A 24,520-nucleotide genomic window follows, 5' to 3' on the forward strand; every position below is an offset into this window, starting at 1 on the left:
GAGTGTGGTCTAAACCTACTCTATCTGTAAAGTGTATCGAGATAACTCTTGTTATGATTTGATACTATAAATAACATTGAATTGAATGTTTTTCTTTGTCTGTGCAGACTTGGTGGCTGTTGATAATGCTAATTACCTTCATGTACCACCACTTTGGTTTGATCCAAACAAACTGCTCTTGTTTCTGCATGCAATGTGAAACACATCTCCTGGTCTGCACATACCACTTTTCTCTGTGAATGGTTTGTAATACTCTGGCTGACTGAGGCAGCAAATAGAAAAACCTTTTTATAGACTTTAATAAATGTATGGGTAGAGCTGTTATTGTATAATATCAAAAGCCAATTTAGAGCAGCTTACCAGAATAGTCACAACATATTGCCTAAACATGTAACAGGGTTCTACAGCCAGAATATTTCACGCACATTTACCCCTAAGAATAGCTACTGTATGTGTAAATCGGAAATAAACTTTTACAAGCGCAGTGTGAGAGTAAAGATTACAACCTACCGTAATCTGTCCTTAATATTTTAAGGCCGATGTTTAGTATTTAGGGTCTTCTGCTTCCATAGTCCTCCACTGGGTTTCAAATCATAATTGCACACAAGGAGAAATAGCGCGCGTACACACACACACACACACACACTTGTGTGTAATACATTGCTTGTTAATAAACTCTGTTACTTGCACATTTTTCACTCTGCTCCTAAATTTCTTTGTGTGGCACATAAAAAAAAGTTAGTGTAGAGCCCTGTATAATAACAGGAAATTGGAACTGTCCTTTTCATTTAGTGAACATTATTACCCTTCGGATGAAAATCATCTAATTGATTTTGTCGTAATCAATGTCAATGGAGTTCTCTGTTGTTCTTGTTCGTCTGTATTCAGTCATTTGATTGGCAGTTTATCCATGACTCCACCCTTCTTGACTGTGAGGGCCTGAAATGGTCAGTCAGACAAATTACATCCTTTTAACCCAGCTGTCAATCACACACTTGGAGTGGACTAAACCCGTCAGGGTGTCTATTTCTTCATGGGTTCGTATTAGAGAAATTGACCGACAGTAGCCCTTGGACTCTACTGACCCACACAAACACACACACTTTGAAGAACACTCCACTCATTGATATTGATATTTAGACCTTCACATGGACTAGAAGAGCTGCATTTTGTGCATTAAAGACACAAAAACACAAACACACACGCACAGGGCTCGCTCATTCACTCTTTTTAAGGGGATTTGCTGGAGACTTTTATTCTTTAAAGGCAAGGGGAGGTCATCCAAAGATCAACACCAGCAAAAGACAGGAGAAGAGAGGAAGCCAAACCCTAAATCTGTCCAATTCCATAGAAAAATAAAATGCATGTAGAATAGTGTAGAACCTGACAACATAGACTGCACAGTTGGAGAAAATCCTGGCAATCACTACTGGCAAGGCTAAAACCTCCGGCGTCCTTCCATGAGGGGTAGCGTTTGAATGGAAGCAATTTATTCAGTACTGTTAAAGGCAAAAATAAGAAGAAAGAAATGAAAGTATGAGACTGAAATAGGCAAATCCTAAAGGTGCTATTGTTCTGTGGCTGCAACATACACACACTAAAACACACACACACACACACACACACACACTCAGGCTGGTTGCCAAGAAGCATGCTGGTGGTCAGATATGTATAATTGATAGAATTGAGTTTGACACAGTGCTGTAATGTAATCTAGGGCTAGAGTCCCTATGGGGTGTGTGTGTGTGTGTGTGTGTGTGTGTGTGTGTGTGTGTGTGTGTGTGTGTGTGTGTGTGTGTGTGAGAGAGACATTAAAGAGGCAAGCAGTGTGTGTATGGGGGGGGGGGGGGCTAAGGCTGGGTGAGGGAGTGTTGTGGTTTGCAGAAAGAAGGGACAGGGATTTGCTGTGGAGACTCGGTGTAAATTTGATGTATTGGACGGCTGTATTTTTCCTCCCTGTACTAACCCCATGGGCTACACGTGTAGGAACAATGGCCTTCTCTACTGTAATGGGCTCTTACCAAGAGGGACCACTTTCTCACTCTCACACTGTGTGTGTGTGTGTGTGTGTGTGTGTGTGTGTGTGTGTGTGTGTGTGTGTGTGTGTGTGTGTGTACAGTTTGACAAACTGTTACAAGTGCTTTCCTACTTCATTCACTTGATTTTCACTGGTTTGGTCAGTCAAAAAATGTTCTATTGAATAAGGTTTCACATATATAGAAAAAACAGCACTGTATGTATGCAGTCGGTATTTGATTGTATTTCAGTTTTACAGTTGTGCTTAAGCGATTAGTTGAATAATTGCTTAGAATAATTATCATAATTAATTCATTGTGTAAGTCATTAATCAAGCAAAAATTAACATTTGCTTATTTTCTCAGTTTTATATCATTGTTATCTGAACATCTTTGGGTTTTGGGCTATCAGTTGGAGGTTGACCAATCAAGTGAAGTGAAGATGTCATTTTCAGCTTCATCAAAATAATAAATTGTAGAATTATCTATAACTAAAATAAGCAGCCCTAGCATATACAGAACTACATGTACATACAAAATAGTGCTTGTGTGTTTCATGTCTTTTTTGGTTTGTGTACTGTGTGTGTATTTCCCTGGCTTTATGTCTGCTTGACAGTGTTCCTGCTTCTTTGTTCCTCTGTCACTGTGTGTCTAGTTTAATTGCAGGCCTTTGAGGAAAAATCGATTGGAGCAACAAGATAACTAAGTTATCAAACTGTTTCATTGACTGGCTGTCTCTTCTCTCTCTATCTTTTGCCTCCTCCCTATTTCTTTTCTCATTTTGCTCTCCCCGGCATCGTTCTCTATCCCTCTTTGCTCCCCTTCTCTTCCATCCATCCCCCTAACTTTTTCATCAACTATCCATTTTCTTTTTCCCTTCACTGCCTTCTCCCTCTGTTCTCTCTCTGTCCCTTGCTGTTTTTCACCTCCGCCCCTCTCACAACAGGCCGACAGACCTGTCCACCAGAGAAGTTTGATTGCGGAGGGGCTGCCAGCAAATGTGTTTCGTTGTCATGGCGATGCGACGGAGAGAGGGACTGTGAGAACGGGGCAGATGAGGACCAGTGCGCTGCAGGTAAGTTTGCTGTGGTGGAAATGTGGGATGGAGGGAAACAGGAAAGGACTGAGAAGAAAAAAGGATAGAACAGCATCTATTTGGGCTTCATTTGAACTCAACTTTTAGTAACTGTCATTCACTGCAGACAAAAGTCTGAAAAGCCTTAAAGGAAATAGTCTACCGTCTACCAAAATGTTATTCAGTTGGTTTAATGATAATTAGTGAATCGAGTGTTCACAGTATAGAGATTTTGCTGTTTTTTCTTTAGTGCATACCCTCTTTTTGAATAATAGAAAACACAAATAGTATCTGCAGAACTTGTATTGTCTGCTCAACTGAACATAATGTATAGCTGCGGGTCTTTCAAAAGCTATTTCATTTTTTTAAACGATTTAAATTGAATTGAAGAAAGGGTTTATAAAGTCTCTGCATATGCATGTAGCACTGAATAAACTGAAGACCCTGCAAACTTTTCTACTGTATAAAAAAAGGGTGAAGATTTTAAAGGAGACAGGAAAAATAGCAGATATGAACAGAGAAAATAATAAAATAAACGTCAGAGGTGAGAACCAAAGAGAAAGTGAAGACAATTAAAGTCCCATGTGATAATATGTCTAGGAATGTATAAGGCACATTTTAGTTATAACTGCGTTGTACGATTTGTTTTGACAAGAACTTTTCTCTCAGACCCTGGGGAGATGATCAGTCCTAAATTTAGATCTATGAGAATACTTTTCAAAAATGTCAGACCTGGGGATTTGTGACCTTTATTTTTCTACCCAATATAATACATGCATTGAAGTGTTCTGTATGCTTTTTAATGTGTCACCTGGGTCGTCACATATTTTAAGTTTCAGTTAAAGTCTGGTCCAAAGTGTTGCCAGGAGTATTTTTAACTTAACGACATAGCTGCCAAAAAACTAAAATGTTTCATCTCTTAATGTATTTATATTTATTTTGTGTGTTATGTGTCTAAAGATGTCAAACATTATCGTTTTTTTCTCCCTTCAATCTTGTCCTTGTTTTTAGCTGTTGCTCATTAAGCTGAAAATGGGGAAAAGCAGGTCACCCTGCAGACTGGGAGAGTTGGGCCAGTGGTGTTTAAAAAAAAGGGGAAACCAATTATGTATCTTGAAAGTGTATTTTTCAAGACATGTGTTAAGGAGTTTGTCCTGCGTTTACATAGTTCAGAAACATACTCACACCGAGGCAAACATCAAAACAACACAATCTTACACATACTGTACAGTAGGACATTGTTTTTATTAAGATGGTATAGAGTACAATGCTCAGTGTGCAGAGGGCGTGGTGGCACACTTTTAGTGTTTTTTTTTTTATAGTTGTGATGCACCCATAGTGTAAAAATGGGTTGTGATTAAGAATAATGTGTGTGTGTTACTGTAGGTGATGATGAATCATAGCCATTCACATTTGCTCCTGTCATCTCCTTTAAAACCAGTGCTATCCCAAACCATGTAGCCACACAAAGATAGAGCCCATAGTATCATTCTTAAACACAAATTCTCACACAAACACATACATATTCTGTATTCATGGAGCAGCAGTACTTTGTCAGAATAATAAATGACTAAAGAAAAACAAATCCACTCAGATGTATGTCGTAAAATGCAGTATCCTTTCTAGGTAATCAATATATTTCGACAGAATTACTGTCTTTTAAAAAGTACCATACAATGTTTCCATCTTGGTTTCATTTCATTTTGCAAGATCGGATGTCATACTTCAGTGTTGGATATCTCAAATGCTCATACACAAGGCTTAGCTTGCATTTAAGGAAACCTATAGAATAGCTTTGTACAGTAATCTAACCACAGACACACATTGCTTCATCTGCAACACCTGCACACTTTGGAAAGTCAGATACACTCGCATCACATTATCTAGCCTACATCCTCACAGCTGGCATTAAAGCTGTAAAAAGGGCATTGATTTTTATCAGCGTAAACATCTGGCCCACAGCATTATTGATTTTTAACCTGCGAAACACACACACACACACACACACACACACACACACACACACACACACACACACACACACACTTACATGCACACACAGCATTTTCTCTAAGAATATAGATTGCATGTTATATTTTCCTGTTGCTTAACCTGTGTTAGGCTAGATAGAAAAATAAAACCACTTTAAATGTATGTGTACAGAACGATTCTGGATAAACATCTGTATATGTATGTCTTTGTGAGAACAAGTATGACTTTCAGACCGTCAGAGTTTTTTTTACAGTCAGACCGTCAATTACATTTCTGTGGAGTAATTCTAGCCAGTTTTTGTGTAAAAGAGAGAGTAAATGTAGCACAGGGGAGTCCTTATAACAATAGAATGGGAAGGGTGTGCGTGTGTGTGTGCGTGCGTGCGTGCATGTGAGAGCGTGCATGTTTTTAATGCACCTTCGTTTCCATAATGTTGCCTTCATCCCTCAGCCACTGAGTCATTCATACATTATCATGCTGTAAATATTACCCAAAATCCATGTACAGTATGCACACTGCAAGGACATGCATGTATAATTAAGGACACACACACACACACACACACACACACACACACACACACACATATGAACATACACACTGTAAGATTGCTCCTGGACACTGTTAAATTATTTCAATCTTTCTCTTGTGTGCGCAACCAAAGATGCGTAAAATAGTGCAACTACCATTCTTTAATGAACTTTACTGATTGCAGAAGCAATTTAGATAAAATAATATTCAAATTTTAATGAATTCTAATTTTGAGTTGTGGACATCCTGGGGGTAGCATGATAATCTTAACAAGTATCAACGCAAACCACTCGTGTATTTTAATTAATATTATTAAGCTATTGCTGTTTACCATAACGTGTGCTTTCAAACCACGGATATTGGCTAACTATCAGAAGCTCACCAGTCACAGGGGTACATTAGAAGCACATTGAAATGCCCACTCTACACTGTTAAATGTGGGTTAAACCTCATTGTTTGTCTCCTCTTTTTCGTCATTTCTTCTTTCCCATTTGGTTGTGTCTTTTACTTTCACTTTCTTTATCTTTCCTCTGTCCTACGTTGGATTTTGATCCATAGTTGTCCATGCAGTCTATGAGCATTTATTTATTTATTTTTTATTTTTGCAAATTAATATTAAATAGGAGCACATTAAATTTAAATGGAGTTAACCAAAAACAGTTCTACATGTGTCAGAAACACTTGAATCAAGATAGATAGCAATGGGAATCAAAATAAGTAATGCGGGTTTGGCACAATTTTTAACATGTAAAAGTTAGGAAATCTTAATAATAAACAGCTCTCGAAATATTCCAGTTTTGTTAATATAAATGTTTTTGACATTTAGAAAACTTATTTACAGTATTTGCTTTAACTCAACGGATTCAAACACGACATTTATAACATGTCTCAATTTTGATAGATTTCAAAAGTTTGACAAGGGGATAGAAACATCTCTTCATAATTTGCTTTACTCCCTCTGCTGTTAGTCCTCACTTTCTCTGAATGTTATTCTCTGTCCTTTATCTCCATTCTGTCTGTAAATTGTTAGAGTGTAGTCTGTTCGTACACAGAGTGATGACATTAGGGAGTTTGTGGCCACAACCTCATAAAAACAACATCCACAGTTCATGTATTCATGGGGTCCAGGCTGCCTTTGTTCACATACCATCTCTGACTCTCAAGAAAAGAAACAGGAGTGCTTTCTCTCTTCCTCACCCATTACAGGCACCTGCACTTTTTTATTGTCTTTTAATCCCTGCGTTGACTCAGATGGCAATCAGACACCATATGTTCTCTCCATTGCCTTTCATCTGTCTGATCTGTGTGAGCATATATCCCTTATTGCAGTGGGAAATAAAGTAGGTAAGACAGATGTTAAATATTTCATGCGGGTGTTGATGATAATTGATTTCCTGCCTGATGCTTTGAGTGTATATGTGTGCGTGTTATTGGAGGTGTGCTGTTATATTAACCTGTAGAGTTCAGCTTTTGATCTATGAAGGTGGTAGCGGATGAATATTAATTTCATCTGATCCATGGAAAAAAGACGTGTTATCTGAGTTCACACATAAAAGTCCATAATGCAGTCCCTCCAGGATTTCGCGGCCTTTTTTTGAGATTGTCAAGGCCCAAAATGCCTGATTTCGCGGGAGCTTTTGTAAAAAATTACGATAAAAGTTGCGATGTCTTTGTCTGTTTGTTGCAATGAAGTTGCGGGAGACAGTGAAAGTTGCAAAAAAGTTGCGATTTTTTTAAAATATATTATATTATTATTAATCCATTCCATATTGACGTTTGCATACAGACGAAAATCTGGTGCCACTGATATGTCTGCGCTTCTCTCTGATGCTCTGAAACAGACGTTACAGGAAACACAAACCCCGCTGCACGTGACGCTAGTTAACACAATACTCAACAGCAGCTAACGTTAGCCTACCGCTAGCTAGTTAACACTATACTCAACAGCAGCTAACGTTAGCCTACCGCTAGCTAGTAGCTGGATTAAACACGGTTAAAATGCTGACAGCTAACGCTAAACGGTGTAAAGTTTGACTGCGTTTTACTGTAGAGGATTCAACACCGGTATGTAACAACACAGAGGGTGCGTTCAATGAAACTGGTAAACTACAACCTCGTGGTGCATTTGAAGTTATTGTAAATGTCATTTTCCTATCTGGTTGTTGTTTTTGTCGTTCAACAGCAATTTACTAGTGAAATAAGTTATTGTTATACATTATTATTAAATCATTTAATTTTGACCATATGGCCTTAGAAATAAACAAGCCGTTCTTTAATGTCACCAACTGTTGTTTAGTACCCTTTTTTTTTCTTTTCTTTTTTTACTTTCCTAAATTTAGGTCATTATGTCATCTCATCTCCTTTTTCTCCTGCATCCTCCTGTTGTTTGTGTATGTGTCTGTGTGTGTGTGTGTGTTTGTGTGTGTGCAAGCGTCAGTCAGGGGAACAGAGCAGCAGCCCCGCCCGCTGCAGAGAGCCGACAGCCAGGATTGAAACGGCAGCAACTTCAGCGACTTTTAAATCGTTACAGTCTACATTGATGTTAAAATGTATATGTCTTTCGCTGTACGTTTTGTGGTAAATGTGAGATGTTCGAGTCCCACACACGTCTTGTCTTCATATCAAAAACAAGGAAATGATCAACCCGTTCTCCCTCCCGATTGGTCATTGGCTCTCAGAGTGCACGTGGGACTGCTGTGATTGGTTGACGTCGCGGGAAACTTCAGGTTATTGGTCAAATGTGCGGAAAAGTTGCGGTGATTGGTCAAAATTGCGAGTTGCACCAAATTCGCGGTGATTGGTTGAATTGCCGTGAATTGGCGCGATCGCAACATCGCAAAATCCTGGAGGGACTGATAATGGATCCATTAGCTTTGTTTTTTTTCCTCTATATATCAAAGTGTAAATACGTTTTTTAGTAAACTGTAGACATGTCACAAAAAACTGAATTTGGTTTGCAAAAATAATTACACTGTCATAAGGCGCATTCACATTACAGCAGAAAAAAACAAGGGTCTTGGGTAGCGTGTTGGTTGGCGCAGTATTTAGAAGTAAATACAGCAAGAGGGAAGAATTCAGTGCCAGCTCCGAGCAGTGCCAACTGTGGCGGCCTCTTTGAAAAAAGACAGATGATCCAGAGTGGTCTGACAGTGAGTCACTGACCTCCACAGACATGCCTGTCTCTTCCTCTCAATCCTGGTGTTGACCTCAGCATGGACTGCAAAGGAATGCTCTTCGGTTCTCATGGCTAACAACCAAGGATATGAATCAACTCACCCTCCTTATATTCACACATACGAGGAAGGGGGAAAAGTGTGTGTGCATGTCTGCACACTGGTGAACAGATATAAAAAATAGTTGAGGTGAGAGTCATGGTGTGAATGAGGACAATGTTTATAGTATAGCAGAAATATGTGTTGGAACAGTTAAAATAAGCTTGTTTGTGCAGACAGTGCAAATAGAGGTGCATGCATGCTGTGCACATTAGGAAATGCGTCGAGATGTGAGCTTGAATTTGAGATGCTCTTACAGATCGTGATAGTGAAGGTGTTGATAGATGAGTCTGGCGGTTCAATTTTAATTCAGTTACTGCTCTTTTGTTTTTGGTGAACACCTATTTCAACTAAGGCAACTGATCAAATCTGTACTATGGGTGGATGATTTGAATTTCAGGCTACTTCTACACTACAAGTTTTCAATTTTAAGCGGCGTTTTGAGACAAAAACGATCTCCGTCCACACAAGCGTTTTAGCTCCAGTAGCAGAACTAATCTCCATCCATATTAACACGTCTGACAATGCATATCACATGACCATTCACACACACTGGGCATGTGCGTGTCGGTGTAAACAGAAAAGCAGTGTTCTGATGTTACTCTGCGGTTGAAAATCACGGATGTAGAAGTTGAAAATACAGAAAATACTTTGGAGAAAGATCAACAATGGTGAAAGGTAAGAGCAGGGATTCATTAGCTTGGAGCGAGGACGAGGTGGAACTATTACTGAAAGGTATAAATGCTAATGTTGCTCGCAGTAGACGCTAAGTTTCAGAGAATCACACGTTTTTGTAACACACCTGGTAAGTGCATCTGCATACTAATATGTCACCAAGCGAAAATCTTTTGTGTCTGGCCTCCATATGAATCCAACTTGTTATTTTACAGTTGTGGATTTCAGAAACATAAGTAGATTGTTTTATGTCCATCTTTTAGTTCAAGCAGTTGTCAACAGCAGTTGGCTGCCCCCCACGAAGGCCAGCACAGCTTGGGTACAACAAATCAATAATGATGAATACTGTAAGTGTGAATGAATAATAAGTGAATTGACTTGGTTGAATAATTAAGACTGAATTAATTAATTAATAAATTTAAGAATTAAGATTGACTGACTGGATCCCTCTTAGCCTGGCAGACAAAACAAAGTGTAAGTACAAAAGTTTTCCTAATAAAACAGAGACAGAAAAGTAAACGGCAACAAAAATATGTGTACAAACATCCCCCACTGCTCCAGTAGTATACCAATTGATATGTTATTTATGTTACACTGATTCCTGAATTATTATTATTTTATTTTTGTGTTTTATTATATGTACACATATTTGTATGGATATCTAAGTTGTATTATGCCTAGGCTCAGTTTTACCACAGGTTTATTTTCATTTTTTACATTGGCCAAAATGAGATGGCTTTCTTTTTTAAATGCTGCTAAACCAAGAATAAACCAAAAGTAATTCACCAAAGTAAATTAGATTTGCCTCAACATTATGGTATGACAAGAGAAATTCAAAAAAATAATTGCGTATAGTTTTACACTGATTAAGCATAATGGTGAAGCTCAGACTAAGGAGAAGAATAATGCAAATGTTTGCAAATGAGAACCAAACAGCTGTTATATCAAAGATGATATATCAGGTGTATCAATCTACCTTCTTCCGCTCCTGTCGATGTGTACGACAGAAGAGAGTTTGGTTAGCATAAAATCTTATCATGCTGTTGCTGTTAAATTTATTATTCTTTGGAAAATTGATTTCTTCTTAATGTTACAGACATAACAAAGAAACGAAAAGAGTATTGTATCTAGAGATAACAAAGCACAGCTATGTGACAAAGCAGTCTGATAGCAGTTGGGAGCAGAATGCTGTATGAATAGCTCAGCCAGACGGGCTTTCCGGTATTGCCAACATTTCTGCAGCACACGCCACTGGACTATCAGTAATAAGCAGTTATCTGTAATAGGTCTTTGGACATACAACATAAATAATTGGTAAGAAAAGGGAAAATAAAGGGGAGCTTGTGGGTTCTATTCTTAATTAGTGGCATGATGATAAATGTTTTCATAAACAATTTTAAATAATGTTTACTCAGCAGTGAAAAAGTGTCTGTATAAACAGTACTATACCATCTACCGTACAAACATATTGATTCTATAATCTAACCACTTAAAAAAAACATACTCCTGCTGTGTTCAGCCCTTCCCCCTTTAAATCCATCCCTTCATCATCTCCACCACCCTCTTCCTCCACCTCTGATCTCTCTCCATCCCTCCCTCCCGCGGCAGCTACAATTGGAGTACAGCAAGCGTTAATTAGGGCTGCTAATTGAGCATATCCAAATGTTGAATAAAACATGGATCCAGGAAGAGAGGCTCTTTATTACATTTAGAGGAGGCCTCTGAAGAAGGTTTATGAGCCTTTCATTTATGTTAATGTGAAATTTTGTTTAGGCACACAGCCGCTGCTAGCAGTGTGTTTGCGTGCTTCGGGGTGTCGGTGTGTGTGTGTAGGTAAAACATAGTTTTGTTTATGTTTGGGTGAGGTGGCGCTTACATGACTAATTTTCTCTCTTTTGTTTTCTGAATACTAATTTTGCATTTTCTTTTTTTATTTGGTGAAGACTTAAAGCAAGATGTAATTAAAGTGTTCTTTACCTGCTCACCAATCCACTTTAAATTTCAACAAATTGGACTGTTTGAATTAATACAGCATCTCTGTGTGTGTGTGTGTGTGTGTGTGTGTGTGTGTGTGTGTGTGTGTGTGTGTGTGTGTGTGTGTGTGTGTGTGCGTGTGTGTGTGTGTTATGGAGTTATATTCCTATCTTCATTCAAGAGCGCATTCTTTCAATTTGAGAGCATTTCTCACTGATATTACGTTCAGATTTTGTAATAATTTCCCTCAAAACCTTGCTCTCACACTCAAATGGTCACTGCTCGTGCTTGGATTTGCTCTGCTTGTGCTGAAACTGTGCTTGGACTCAGATATGTTGTTGCTTAGACAGATTTCCTGCTCTCAGCTTTGGCCCTTCTCCTCGCACTCAGCCTGATTCTGCGCGCTTGCAAATCTTCTCCTCTCGGATCTCTCCTGCGCGCTTGGATTTTATGTGTTAAGCGAGAATTATACTGGACGCATCCAAGGTGGCACGCGCCATTGTGACGTCAAAATGACGTAATATATAAGTATATCTTATTGCTCTGAAAAACTACAATGATTTAAGAAATATCAGTGATACTTATCAACATTTATTGAATTGATTGTATATGTGGGCAGACATTACAGGCACCTATTCATGTAAGCAGAGACCACAATCATTTGTTCTCTCTTAGTGTGTGGCCTGTTGTGGTGCTGATTCAGCGAGCGCAGGAATGATCCAGCTTGCTTAAGGTTGATCGCCAGAGAAGTTCACATTTCCACAAACCTAATAAGATCAGGCACACTTCAATTACAACAGACACTAGGATGAGGTGACTTTCCCCTTGCATCACACATGCCTGTTAATTGAAACAAAAATATGTGTCAGTGTTGGAATTAAGTGGTTGAGTTAATTAAATTGTCTACTACAAGTGAGGGAATGGATTTCCAAATAATATTAATTCAATTTGTCTTGTTTGTGTTATTATAACCTCCGTGGAAAAACTGGACTGAAACTCTCTGGGGTTTTTTTTTCCTCCCGTCTTTCTTACCCACTCACTGCATCCTCTCCCTCTGTCTCGTACTTTCATCTAAGTGTGCTAACCCGGCGCAAGTATTAGCTTAGCTGTATCACAGTCAGGCAGGCTATTTCTGATCCTTAGAGAGCTTTGAAAATACTGTAATTGTGTCAATGTGGCTAGTATGCTAATAGTTACCTTCATTAAATCAACTCGCACCTACACAGTTAAACCTTTTGTCCTATTGGGAATGCAAATATGAAAATATGTCCCATTGGGTTTCATTAGGACAGACAGATTAGGTCCAAAGGACACTCTAATGGCGTTTTTCCATTACATGGGACCTGCTCGACTTTACTCAGCTCGAATCAGCCACGGTATCCCGTCCTCCATTTTCCATTGCAGGTTTGTACCGCCTCATGCCTGAGGCGAGCGTGGCTGGTCGTCATAGCGACGCCGCAGGAAACTGCCGTGACCTAACGCGACACACACACAGAGAACGTCGAAGGTGTGTTGTTTTTGATTCTCGGCATGTGGCTGTTGCCACAGCCAGAAGAAAAAAATTGTTTCAAGAAGCTGGAGGCAGCAAAAAAACCATGGCTGGCTAAACTATTTAAAAATAGCGGGTTTGTTCATGACACCCCCGTCTGTCACTAACAATGATGACGCAGTGATTAGTAACGATTCTCTCTGACCAATCGGTAGTCTGCAGGTTTTCACATCACCTTTTGGTATCAACTCAGCTCGCTTGGAACCTGGACGGAGGTGATACTAAAAAGAGTACCTGTCAGCAGGTACCAGGGAATGTTTTTTGTAATGGAAAACCAAAAAAGGCGAGTAGACTCGAGGCGAGTCGAGCAGGAACCATGTAATGGAAAAACACATTACTGTGTAGTAGTCTAGGCCGATACAGCCATTTAAAATCCTCAACAAACTACTACAGTATATGTGGTTTAATGATGTTTCAGTCTTACCTCAAATATCTCAAAAACTCACAAAAAATGTTGCTAATATCAAGATCTCAACCAGTTAAAAGTCCAATCACAACTGGATTTAAACATCCAGCAGTGGAATCGGTTGCCTTCATTTAGCAGGTTTTTGAAAGATTGCCAAATCTTTTTAAAAAAGTAAGAAAATATTAACCTTGTTGTTACTTACACTTATTAACAAATCTGTGCTTTTCAATGTTGCTGTTCTTTGAATTGCTGCACTGGATTTAACATTTCAACACATTTTATAATTTAACACTTTCACTTTACAACAGTAAAGACTCAGAGTTAGATTCTTTCTGCTATTTCTTGTTTTGCTCTCCAGTTTGAAAGACGCACAGTGATCTGGAAACTTTGAATTCGCTGTACTGTAGGTAAGGATTGCAACTGTCAAGGATTTCCCCTCTGTACAGTGGGGCAAAAAAGTATTTAGTCAGCCACCAATTGTGCAAGTTCTCCCACTTAAAAAGATGAGAGAGGCCTGTAATTTTCATCATAGGTACACTTCAACTATGACAGACAAAATGAGAAAAAAAATCCAGAAAATCACATTGTAGGATTTTTAATGAATTTATTTGCAAATTCCTTGGGAAAATAAGTATTTGGTCACTTACAAACAAGCAAGATTTCTGGCTCTCACAGACCTGTAACTTCTTCTCCTCCACTGGTTACCTGTATTGATGGCACCTGTTTGAACTTGTTATCAGTATAAAAGACACCTGTCCACAACCTCAAACAGTCACACTCTAAACTCCACTATGGCCAAGACCAAAGTGCATCCAAAGAACACCATACCTACTGTGAAGCATTGGGGGTGGAAACATCATGCTTTGTGGCTGTTGTTCTGCAAAGGGACCAGGACGACTGATCCGTGTAAAGGAAAGAATGAATGGGGCCATGTATCGTGAGATTTTGAGTGAAAACCTCCTTCCATCAGCAAGGGCATTGAAGATGAAACGTGGCTGGGTCTTACAGTATGACAATGATCCCAAACACACCGCCCGGGCAATGAAGGAGTGGCTTCGTAAGAAGAATTTCAAGGTCCTGGAGTGGCCTAGCCAGTCTCCAGATCTCAACCCTATAGAAAATCTTTGGAGGGAGTTGAAAGTCCGTGTTGCCCAGCGACAGCCCCAAAAAATCACTGCTCTAGAGTAGATCTGCATGGAGGAATGAGCCAAAATACCAGCAACAGTGTGAAAACCTTGTGAAGACAGAAAACGTTTGACCTCTGTCATTGCCAACAAAGGGTATATAACAAAGTATTGAGATGAACATTTGTTATTGACCAAATACTTATTTTCCACAATAATTTGCAAATAAATTCATAAAAAATCCTACAATGTGATTTTCTGGATTTTTTTTCTCATTTTGTCTCTCATAGTTGAAGTGTACCTATGATGAAAATTACAGGCCCCTCTCATCTTTTTAAGTGGGAGAACTTGCACAATTGGTGGCTGACTAAATACTTTTTTGCCCCACTATATGTTCACTGCATTGGTGAAGAGTTATCTCTGCCTGTTTACATGCAAGCACTATGTTGGCGGAGGCGTAAATCCAACAGACAGACAGACAGACAGACAGACAGAGAGAGTGACAGACAGTAGTCAGAGAGGCTCCTGCAGGCCCTGGGGACCTGTTGCTCTTTTCACATCAGCCGGAGCTGCTCTGTTAACATTACAGCAAGAGGCTGCTGGATCGATGCCCACCAGGGATATGTTAGTTGGTGTTTTATAGCGGGACAGAGAGGGGCAGAGGAGAGGAAAACAGTGTGTGTGTGTGTGTGTGTGTGTGTGTGTGTGTGTGTGTGTGTGTGTGTGTGTGTGTGTGCTGAACGTGTGTTGTTCTGGTAGGAAGTAGAAGGAGGGGAGTAAATAAAGTGGCACCTCTTAAGTGCTTGTACATGAAGATACAAGTTTGTCTGCTGCTAGCTTTAGTACAGTAACTAACATCTAATAGCCATTTAGGTCGCAATATTCAGAAAGTGCTTTCTACACTGAGGAAATGTCCTTTGTAAACACAGTGAGATACAAACTGTACACACATGAACCACACATCCCCTCCTCTAGCCATCTACACACATGCAATATATAACTTAAGTCCAGCTTGCTGTAGGCTACAGTAAATGTAACCTCTTTCCCATTATTTGATAACACATCAAAAAGAACGAAGAAGACTCCACCCACATAAAAAAATGCAGTATGTAGTATGTGAGTTCAAGTGTGTGAACAATTGTGTATGTAGTGGTTTTGCTTCTTTTATCTTGCTTCACTCACATTTCTGAGAGAAGAGGTGACTGCATAGACATAATGGTAGCCTCTTGTCTCGTAGTTTCTTCCCATTACGTTCTCCTTCATTTATAATCCTCTGACTGCTCTCACTGTGTGTGTAGGTGTAATGTAATGGAGTGCCAGCACACAAACAGGCTCGCTGTGCACCCAGAGGCATTTGCACTTGCTTTAGACTCAGGCAGACCGTTTTCTTCCAATGATAGCTTTAAGTACATTACTCAATCCTCTTACAACCCTCCAACCCCCGTCCTTATTCCTGCATACACACACACACTCTCAGAATCACAATTGACTGCTGGGAAACCATAACTTTACTTCAACCCAAGGGAGATGCAACCAAACTTAATTAAGTCAAAGAGGAAGGACCTTTTAATGTTGCTGCTTTTCTGGCCAGTAACCTATTGACAGACCACCCTCCCCACTACAGGCTCTTCTCAAAACCTTCTCCTACAGTAGATTTTTATAAAGATTAGCCTCTAAAAAAAAAGATGAAAAACCCAAACTGTAATTCTGTGCATATATAACTAACTATATCTAAATAACTATTAGCTGCTAGCTACTGCACTAAATCTAGCAGCAGGTACCTACCTACCTAGTAAACACAAGCTAGTAGCTAGTAAAGCTGATCTGCTGCACTGCCACTCAACAGTGACCACCATGTCATTTTATAAGTTACCACAATTGTTTTATTAACAACCAACAAGACTTCCCATGAGGCTCTGATGGAGAGCATTTTTCTAGAATTGTGTTCAGACTGAACACAAATTTTCGCAGAAAATGAGAATTTTGACCGATTAATTCTGTCAGTTAAAGCTTTAGTGCGTAACTTTTTGATATTAATAAACGTCATTCAAGTCATTGCCAAATGAGTTGCTACAAAGCTAATGAAGACTATCAGCTCCACACAACTCTCTCTGTATTCCTCAGTATGGCTAACTTCAGAAGATTGTGTCATCCAGTGACTTTCCCACGCAGAAGCTCGAGTGAAGATAATTACCTCTTCTGAAGAGTCCATCATGTTTTTTTAATCCTCTGTTTGCTCCTTGGCTACTAGCGTGGAGGAGGAGGTGCGTGCACGATCACATAAGGCTTGTATCATGTGGACGTGCCGACAGTTTTGTTGCCATTACTTAGAATTCCTCATTGGGGCAACAGAAACTACGCACTATAGCTTTAAAAAAATACATAATTAAAACAAGTTTTAAAAAAGTCTTATGTGGTTAAAAAAAAAAATAGGCTATACAATCTATTTCTTAAACACAACTCATTGTGGCAACACGTGCCCTTTTATTGGAGTAGGTTATGGGAGAGCTTAAAACACAACTTAAGTGCTAATTTATCACTAGCAAGTTTTAAGCTATTTTTTCTGCTTGTAGAGCAAGTTTGTGGCTCTCACGACCGACTGCAGGGCGGCGCTCGATACCCATCTCTTTAGCTTAGATACCTCATTACGAGGAAGAAATCTAGTTTTAGCTGTTGAGAGTGAACAACATGAAAAACAAGTATCATGATGAGGCCATTTCAAATGGTAATTATGTCATTATCATGCATGGTAAAATGCAGGATTACATGTTTGTGGAGATGTAATCATCACACTAAATCACAATGACCTATTTTTAATGTATTCCTGGATTCACTACCTCGCAATTATACAATCGGAGTGAATGCAATTATTTTTCAGACAGGCATTCAGAATGTGTGCATGTCTGTGTGTTGTTTGTGTGTGTATGTGTGTATGTTGTGTATGCATGAGGGGGTGGGGTCGAGGGTATTTGTAAGATTTAAGACTGGAGCCACAAGGATATAGTGATGGCTATGTCACATTCTACATTTAATGGCTGACATAATGAATTATGAAATGTTTTTTGACTAATGGCATCCATAATACACGTTATGTCAATACACAATCCTACATGTATATAGAGACGCACAGGGACATTAATCTGACACCACCTGCACACACACATTCACAGGCACACAATCTACTGAGGTGAGGCAGTTAATATTCAAGTATAAGATGCTGTCAGATGGCATAATGATTGAGCTATTGAAATATCCTGTTCTATTCAGTGTGCATGCGTGTGAGTTTGTGAGTTAGCAAATCCTATCCCATATCCCTCCCTGGTGTATACCAATCGGGTTACACAGAGAGTTTCAGTCTCTCAGTGAATGTTGTGCCATTTTTCTCCTCATCTAAGCTGTCATTTCACTTGGACTCCCCAGTCTCTACTGTCACGCTACATTGAGGTCCTTTTTTCAGTGGCTTTTCACACTCAGTTTGACATGTTTTTACTCTAAGCAAAGATAATCTAACCAGCATAGGTGAATAGAAAGTCTCTATTTGGAAGATTGTAGTGGAGATGAAGTTGAAATACTGTATGGGTATTTTTGTGATTTATTTAGTTTTACAGTTTTTTTTTCGACTGCTAAACGACAGTGGGCACAAATGGAGTAACATGTGCAAAACTCTAACCACAGTCTGCACAGCAGCAGTTCATGTGGACCAAACTCTCGTTTTTCATTGCTTGAACAGTTTTCAAAACTCTACACACTTATCCCATGACTTTAACCACAACGTGCACAACACTGTGGATTTACAGCACTTTGTTCAAATGCTAACACACTGCTGTCAAAACTGTTATCTATTTATATATCTATATCTATATATATCTATATATATATATATATATATATATATATATATATATATATATATATATTTGTATACAAACACCAAATAAGAATGAAACAATTATACATTACCATTTGAGAGAAACAGGTAAAAGAGCAAAGATACCAATATGTCCAGGTAGGATGTCTGAGGTTATATATACACAGCTATTTAAAAAAAATGTGAAAAACACTATATCGTTACAATAGTAAAACTGTGTTCTTACTGTTTTTCAGAAATAATGGAGGTGAAAGCAATGCATCACTAAATAATTTTAGTGATGCACTTGCACGCTGGGGTCACAAAGCACACAAGCGCTAAATGTGGTGTAAATCTAGAATTGATTGACCCGGATTTGGGCAAGAGTTTGAGCAATTTACTGATATTTTATGAATTATAGGTCCATTTTTGTCAATTTTTGATATGTTGAGATTTTATTTTTGTAAAATGGCATGTCCAAATAAAATGTAGCCTAGTTGATCTAAGAGCGCCGTTTGCTGGGAAACCATAAACCCAAAAATTGTTTTAAACTGGATTTTTCTCCAAACAATTTTCATATCACCAGCGACCACATGGTTTATGAGTACATGGTGTCATCCCTGATTATTGATTTGAGAAAAGCTTACACAAACATCTACAACAACTACTTGACAGCTATAGTCAGCTATAATATGTGCACCCATAGATATGACGGAAGCTTCAGGTTATTGCAAATCCAAAACCACATTAACAGCTCATCTTTCATCTCTGCAGGTATATTTACGTCTGCATCTCTTTACTCTGTTTTTTTCTTTAAGAATTTTCTGCTTTGCTGGCTAAGGTAAAAACGATTGAAAACCAAGTTATGTACAAACTAATCACAACATTTGAGGGACAAAAAGATAAAATGAGTCGCTTACTGCATCAGCAGCAGGCATCAGTTTGAATCCCTGAGGACTTGGCTTTGTTTCATGAAGAGAAGTTGGCAGATTTCACTGAGGCAAATGCTGCATAGTGTCATGTAATGTTGGGTAATATACAGTAATTGTTCTAGTTAATGTGCAGTGCGAATAATGTACCATGTTTATTTCTTTCACGTTTTTGAGCATAAAAGATGATTGACATGTTACATGACGCTTTCCCACCAATGCTTCGAACATGTAGTGTCGGCTCTGTGCCTGGTAAACCCCATTGGGCTGTTGGAAAGTGAATTTCTTCTGAAGCTGCCTTCTGTTTGTCAGTGATAAATCTATTCTGAATTTCATCTCTTCTCACTGTCTGTCTATCTATTCCATTAGGAAAAGAGAATCGCTTTTATGTTACAGCAAGTCAAAGAGCTGAGGGCTTAGGGCCTGTCGGTCTGGTGGTGTGTGTGTGTGTGTGTGTGTGTGTGTGTGTGTGTGTGTGTGTGTGTGTGTGTGTGTGTGTGTGTCCGTGTCTGTGTGTGTGTGTGTGTGTGTGTGTGTGTCCGTGTCTGTGTGTGTGTGTGTGCTGCCATCCTCCCGCGCTCATGCTTCAAAAGTCTAATGTAGCCAAAGCACTGATAAACAGTTTGTGAGAGCCCTGGAGAGGGACTGCTTGTCAAGTCATCTATGTCTGTCTTCACACAGACACACACACAAACTGGGGGCCCCTCTGGCCCTACTGCAGAATGTTTTCCATCTAAAGTATGATCTAAAACTGCCTCTCCTCCCTTTTGTGTTTCTGTTCAGCTCCTCAGAGTTTAGTCCCCTTCTAAGTGGCAGGCTAACATTTCTAGACCTGTGCAACACACAACCATCTTGTTACGGAGTCGATGATGCCAACGCCTCTGGTACTTTTCTTCCTCTGATGGTTTGCTGTTTTAATGATATCAAGGGTAATGGGCCTCATACATACTAGCAAATGCTACATTAGCTAACTGTCCAAATGTGTCTGTGCGCCTTGGAGCTGTGGAGTGCAAGAAAATTATAGTAATTTCAATGTTACTTTTATGCAGTTTAAAATGGCACTCTGCAATTTTGTTTGTTGATACCCCTAAAAAGAGGTGTTATCACGTAATTGCACACTGGGTTTACCTTTTAAAAATTGTACTTCCTGTACATCTGCAGTATGTGTGGAGGTGGTGAAGTAGCCTGGCTCCGCCCTCCTGCGTACTTACGCTCAATTTTCATTTTCCTTCAGTACGTCTTCCAGGTTTGCAGTATATTTGCGGGTTTTCTCCGGCCAATCTTTACCTGTCCAATTAGCGAACAGAGCGAGTGGCTGAGAACGATGACGTTTAGGTTGTGCGCTAGTTTGAGTTGTAGTTCCGTAATGGCGGCGGAGAAAGATGCGAATATCCAGAAGCCCGAGCAAGAACAATCTTTGCTGAGTTTTGTCGTGGCCATGATGTTGTGGCCCTCCTCCCCACGTGGTTCGGGAAATATTTTGATTCTCCAGCTCGCTCCGTTAGTGGTCAAAGAGTGGCTAACGCTAGCGATGCTAAGCCGACGTCACGACCAAACGTTAGCGATTGGTTATGGCAGATCCAATAGTTTTAAACTTCAACAGAGTACCCGCCTTCAAGGAAGTTAACACTTAAGAGTGTAGCCAGACTCTCTGTACAAATGAAATGTACGAGAGTCTGGTAGGACCAGGCTAATGGTGAAGGGGGTCAGCCATCATTAGTGAGATCCTGACAGAGAGCTTGCTTGCTATTTAGGGAACATTGTTTAATTGCGTCTTTAGTTCTATTTTGTCAGTTACACGAATAGGATTGTCTTCCAGTGACCAAACTGACAAAAAGTAATAATCATTTGTACAAATGTATGAATATGTGATGCATCCATCACATCCACCATCACTCCTCTGCTCAGTCCCTCTCTGTTTTTGTTACAGGAGCACTTTTGTTGAAAGTGGCATTTAGCTTGTTCAGATAAAATAGAGTTTGTTTGGTTTTCTGAGTACATGACATTTTGCCTTTGTATTGGTGAGGTTTTAAATGGAGAATGGAGTGTGCAAAGTGACAGGTCTTGCAACAACACCGGTCTCAAGTTACCCTCAAACCAGCAGAACTATGAGAAACTCCTCGGTCTGGTGCCCTTCCTAGCTCCATGTGATAATAATCTTTTGAGGCGCTGGGTACTCATCATGCACAGCCTTGATGAAAACGTGCACTGAAGAGTTGGATGCGGTTTGGGCTGCTATTTTAATAAATGGTGAATAATTTAACCGAAATTGTTCCTCCTATTTTGGAATCAGTCCTCATGAATATAGATAGTGATTTGTTGACAATTACCCTTGTGTATCTGACAGTACAAGTCGAATGCTTGACTCAACACAGATTTGTTTTTATTGATGCTCGCGTGTGAAGGATAAGGCATACATATTGATATTTCACGGAGTAGATGAACATGTCGCTTGTCTACTTTAGGGCCCATTAAGCCTACTCTCCACTAAAATGCCCTCAGCTGTTACTATCTGTTTTTTAGCTGATTGTAGAGCAGGCATGTTTCTGCTTTTGGTTAAATGCAGCATTTTACACACTGCTGTGAAGTAAATGTTTTATTTCCATTTCTGGTTGTTAGAGCTGATCTGTGATATTCAGCTTGCTTTTCTGCAAGCACACCTGGTGAACTAAGGTTTGTGACAAGCGTATTCATGTGGGCAAAAATGTGTGTATGCTTGTGCACACCACTACATGCTCCCACTCCACGGCTCAGTGGCCGACATGTTAGACCAGAGTCTGATTGAATTCCACGCTCCAGAAACATTGAACCTAGTGACTCATAGATAGAGGTGTGTTCATGTGTGTATATGTAGCGTGTTTCTGCATTACATGTGCTTGAATGCATAGCTTAGCACAAATTGATCAGGTTGAAATCTCTACCTGTATGTGTGTGTATGCCTCTTTTTAAGTGCGTTTGGTCAAGATAGCATATATTTGTGCGTGAGCGTGCGTGTGCGTGTGTCTGCTTGCTTTAGACCAGTCCATGCTGGAAGGGAGTTCAATTGTCCTTCAGATCAAGGCCAATGATCTGTGCCCTATCTTCCTGCTCCATCTATTAGCTGTCCAGTGGAGGGTCTGGCGATGGATGGATAGAAAGCTTCAACCACGAGTTAAACACAATCACCTGCAGGTGGAGAAGGTTACCGTCAAGCTGTTACAGTTACAGATTACTGATCACCTATTTAAAATTGTAATTGGAAGAACAATCCATGTGGATGGATGTCTTTAATTAACAGTCCAGTGTCGATCTTTGTAAAACTTATTCCTCTCAACTCTTATTTATATTTTAAGGCTTCTATCTTCTTTTTTTGGTTGAATTTAGTTGGATTTCTGAGACATCTATTATAATCAACTTAAACAAGTTACTGATTAATTAGGTCTGGCAATGCAAGACTTCTGATTGATTAATTTGGAATTCCATTATAACATGTATTACAATTACAGAATTTGTTGACGGTAATCCCACTATATCTATTCTATTACCTGTCACATCTGACCATCTATTGTCTCTGCCGTTATCTGCTATTAAATCTGCCTGCCTGCTGTTCTCGGGATGGGTCCTATTTGGTGGGAGAAGGCATTTCTACTCTCAAATTGATCAATGGATCTACCGCCCCATGTGCTCCTCTGAGCACCTGTCTCCTCTCCAATCTCTTCTCTGTTTCTGAGAATTGGTTTTGGCATGTGTTAACCGAGAGACCACCTTCACTTGACCAAAGTCTTCTTGGCGTGTGTCAGCTTTGACGTAGCCAGGTGATAGGATCAAGGGATTGAAGTAGTACACAGCTTAACAGACCATATGCTCTGTGTGAAGTTCACCCTATAAAATAGCAAATACCAGAACATAATGTTTCAGGGTTGTCACATTTAGCATTTTATGTCAATCAAATCACTATATTGGAAGCAATAAGGCACAGTTCCCCATCTTAACTCTTCTGCACAGTGTTTTTACAACTGTCTGATTTCAAAGGAAATCTTCCAAATTACTTAACAGGACTAAGGGAAATTCCTTTATTGCAAAAAAACATGGCAATTATACTGTTTATCCTGCACAAACATCACTAAAACATAGAGCTTCTTGTAATGGCAGTAGACAGAAGAAGTAAAAGTCTTTACAAAAAATGTCTGGTTTAGTGAATGCAGGGGAAAAAATAACTTACACAAAGAGCAGAACTCTCTCAGTTCTGATCTTTGTGCAAGTTATTTTGGGCATGGCCAGGACTGATGGCATCATCTTCTCTGAAACAGAAAGCAGCAAAATTTAGGGGATCATATTAAGAGACAAATTGACAATAATATGAATATTTGACGTTGATTTACTTAGTAAAGGATTGGGTTTAAAGTCAAGAATAACCATGAGCATTGTTTGGCTATAAATGACTAATGCCAAACTGATCGTATCTAAAAATTGCTATTGTGGAGAAAGCTGTTTCTTATCCCAATATGACTTTTGTTTACCTATGTGTATACTGCTGTTTCATGTTTATATACCAGGCTTCAGTATTCTGTTATCATCTTGACAGAAACAAAGAAAATAGCTGAATGTTTTGGGATCTGGGGATAGGGAGAATACACCCAAAGAAGAAAACAAAGATGCCTTCCCAAACCTCTTGTAACTCTTGTAAGATGTTGTGGAAGAATGGGTTTAATAGTCTGTGTTATTGTGAATTTCAAACTCAAGCTAAAGTTGTTGTCCTCCATGAGAGATAAATTCAATGAACTGCAAGGCACCTGCTGTTCCTGTAGTGGAAATAAAGCTATCGAGAGCAAACTATCTTTTTTGTAGCTCAATATCCCAGTGGGAACCATACTTAACAAGCTTCTTAACCCAGCCTTGCTGTTTATAGCCAACACACCTGGCTGACCAAACGTTCTGCTTTTAATGAAAAACTCTATAAAGCACAAAACGCAAAGGTGTTTAGTCTGACTAGCAACACATCATCATCCTCTGGGATGAAGCAAAATATGTTTATAATTTTCATAAACAAAAAGCCTCTTGCTGTTTGTATAGAAAGTTTTCAAAATAATCACTTTATAACTTTGCCCAAACACCCTATGTGACCCCCAAACCACCTGAGCATCTACCGGGA

At 39.3% G+C, this 24,520-nt stretch overlaps 1 protein-coding gene across 4 annotated transcripts in view; it reads left to right on the plus strand.

Moving 5' to 3' along the window:
* Nucleotides 1-24,520, plus strand: part of lrp8 (low density lipoprotein receptor-related protein 8, apolipoprotein e receptor) — a 191,258-nt gene that overhangs the window by 110,830 nt on the left and 55,908 nt on the right. For all 4 annotated transcript variants that reach the window (XM_078258490.1, XM_078258493.1, XM_078258492.1 and 1 more), the window contains exon 4: nucleotides 2,962-3,090. In XM_078258490.1, coding sequence (XP_078114616.1) covers nucleotides 2,962-3,090 — 129 coding nt within the window. The remainder of the gene's footprint in view (nucleotides 1-2,961; nucleotides 3,091-24,520) is intronic.

The sequence above is a fragment of the Sander vitreus genome, chromosome 9 (genome assembly GCF_031162955.1).
Source record: "Sander vitreus isolate 19-12246 chromosome 9, sanVit1, whole genome shotgun sequence".
NCBI classification, from domain to species: domain Eukaryota; kingdom Metazoa; phylum Chordata; class Actinopteri; order Perciformes; family Percidae; genus Sander; species Sander vitreus.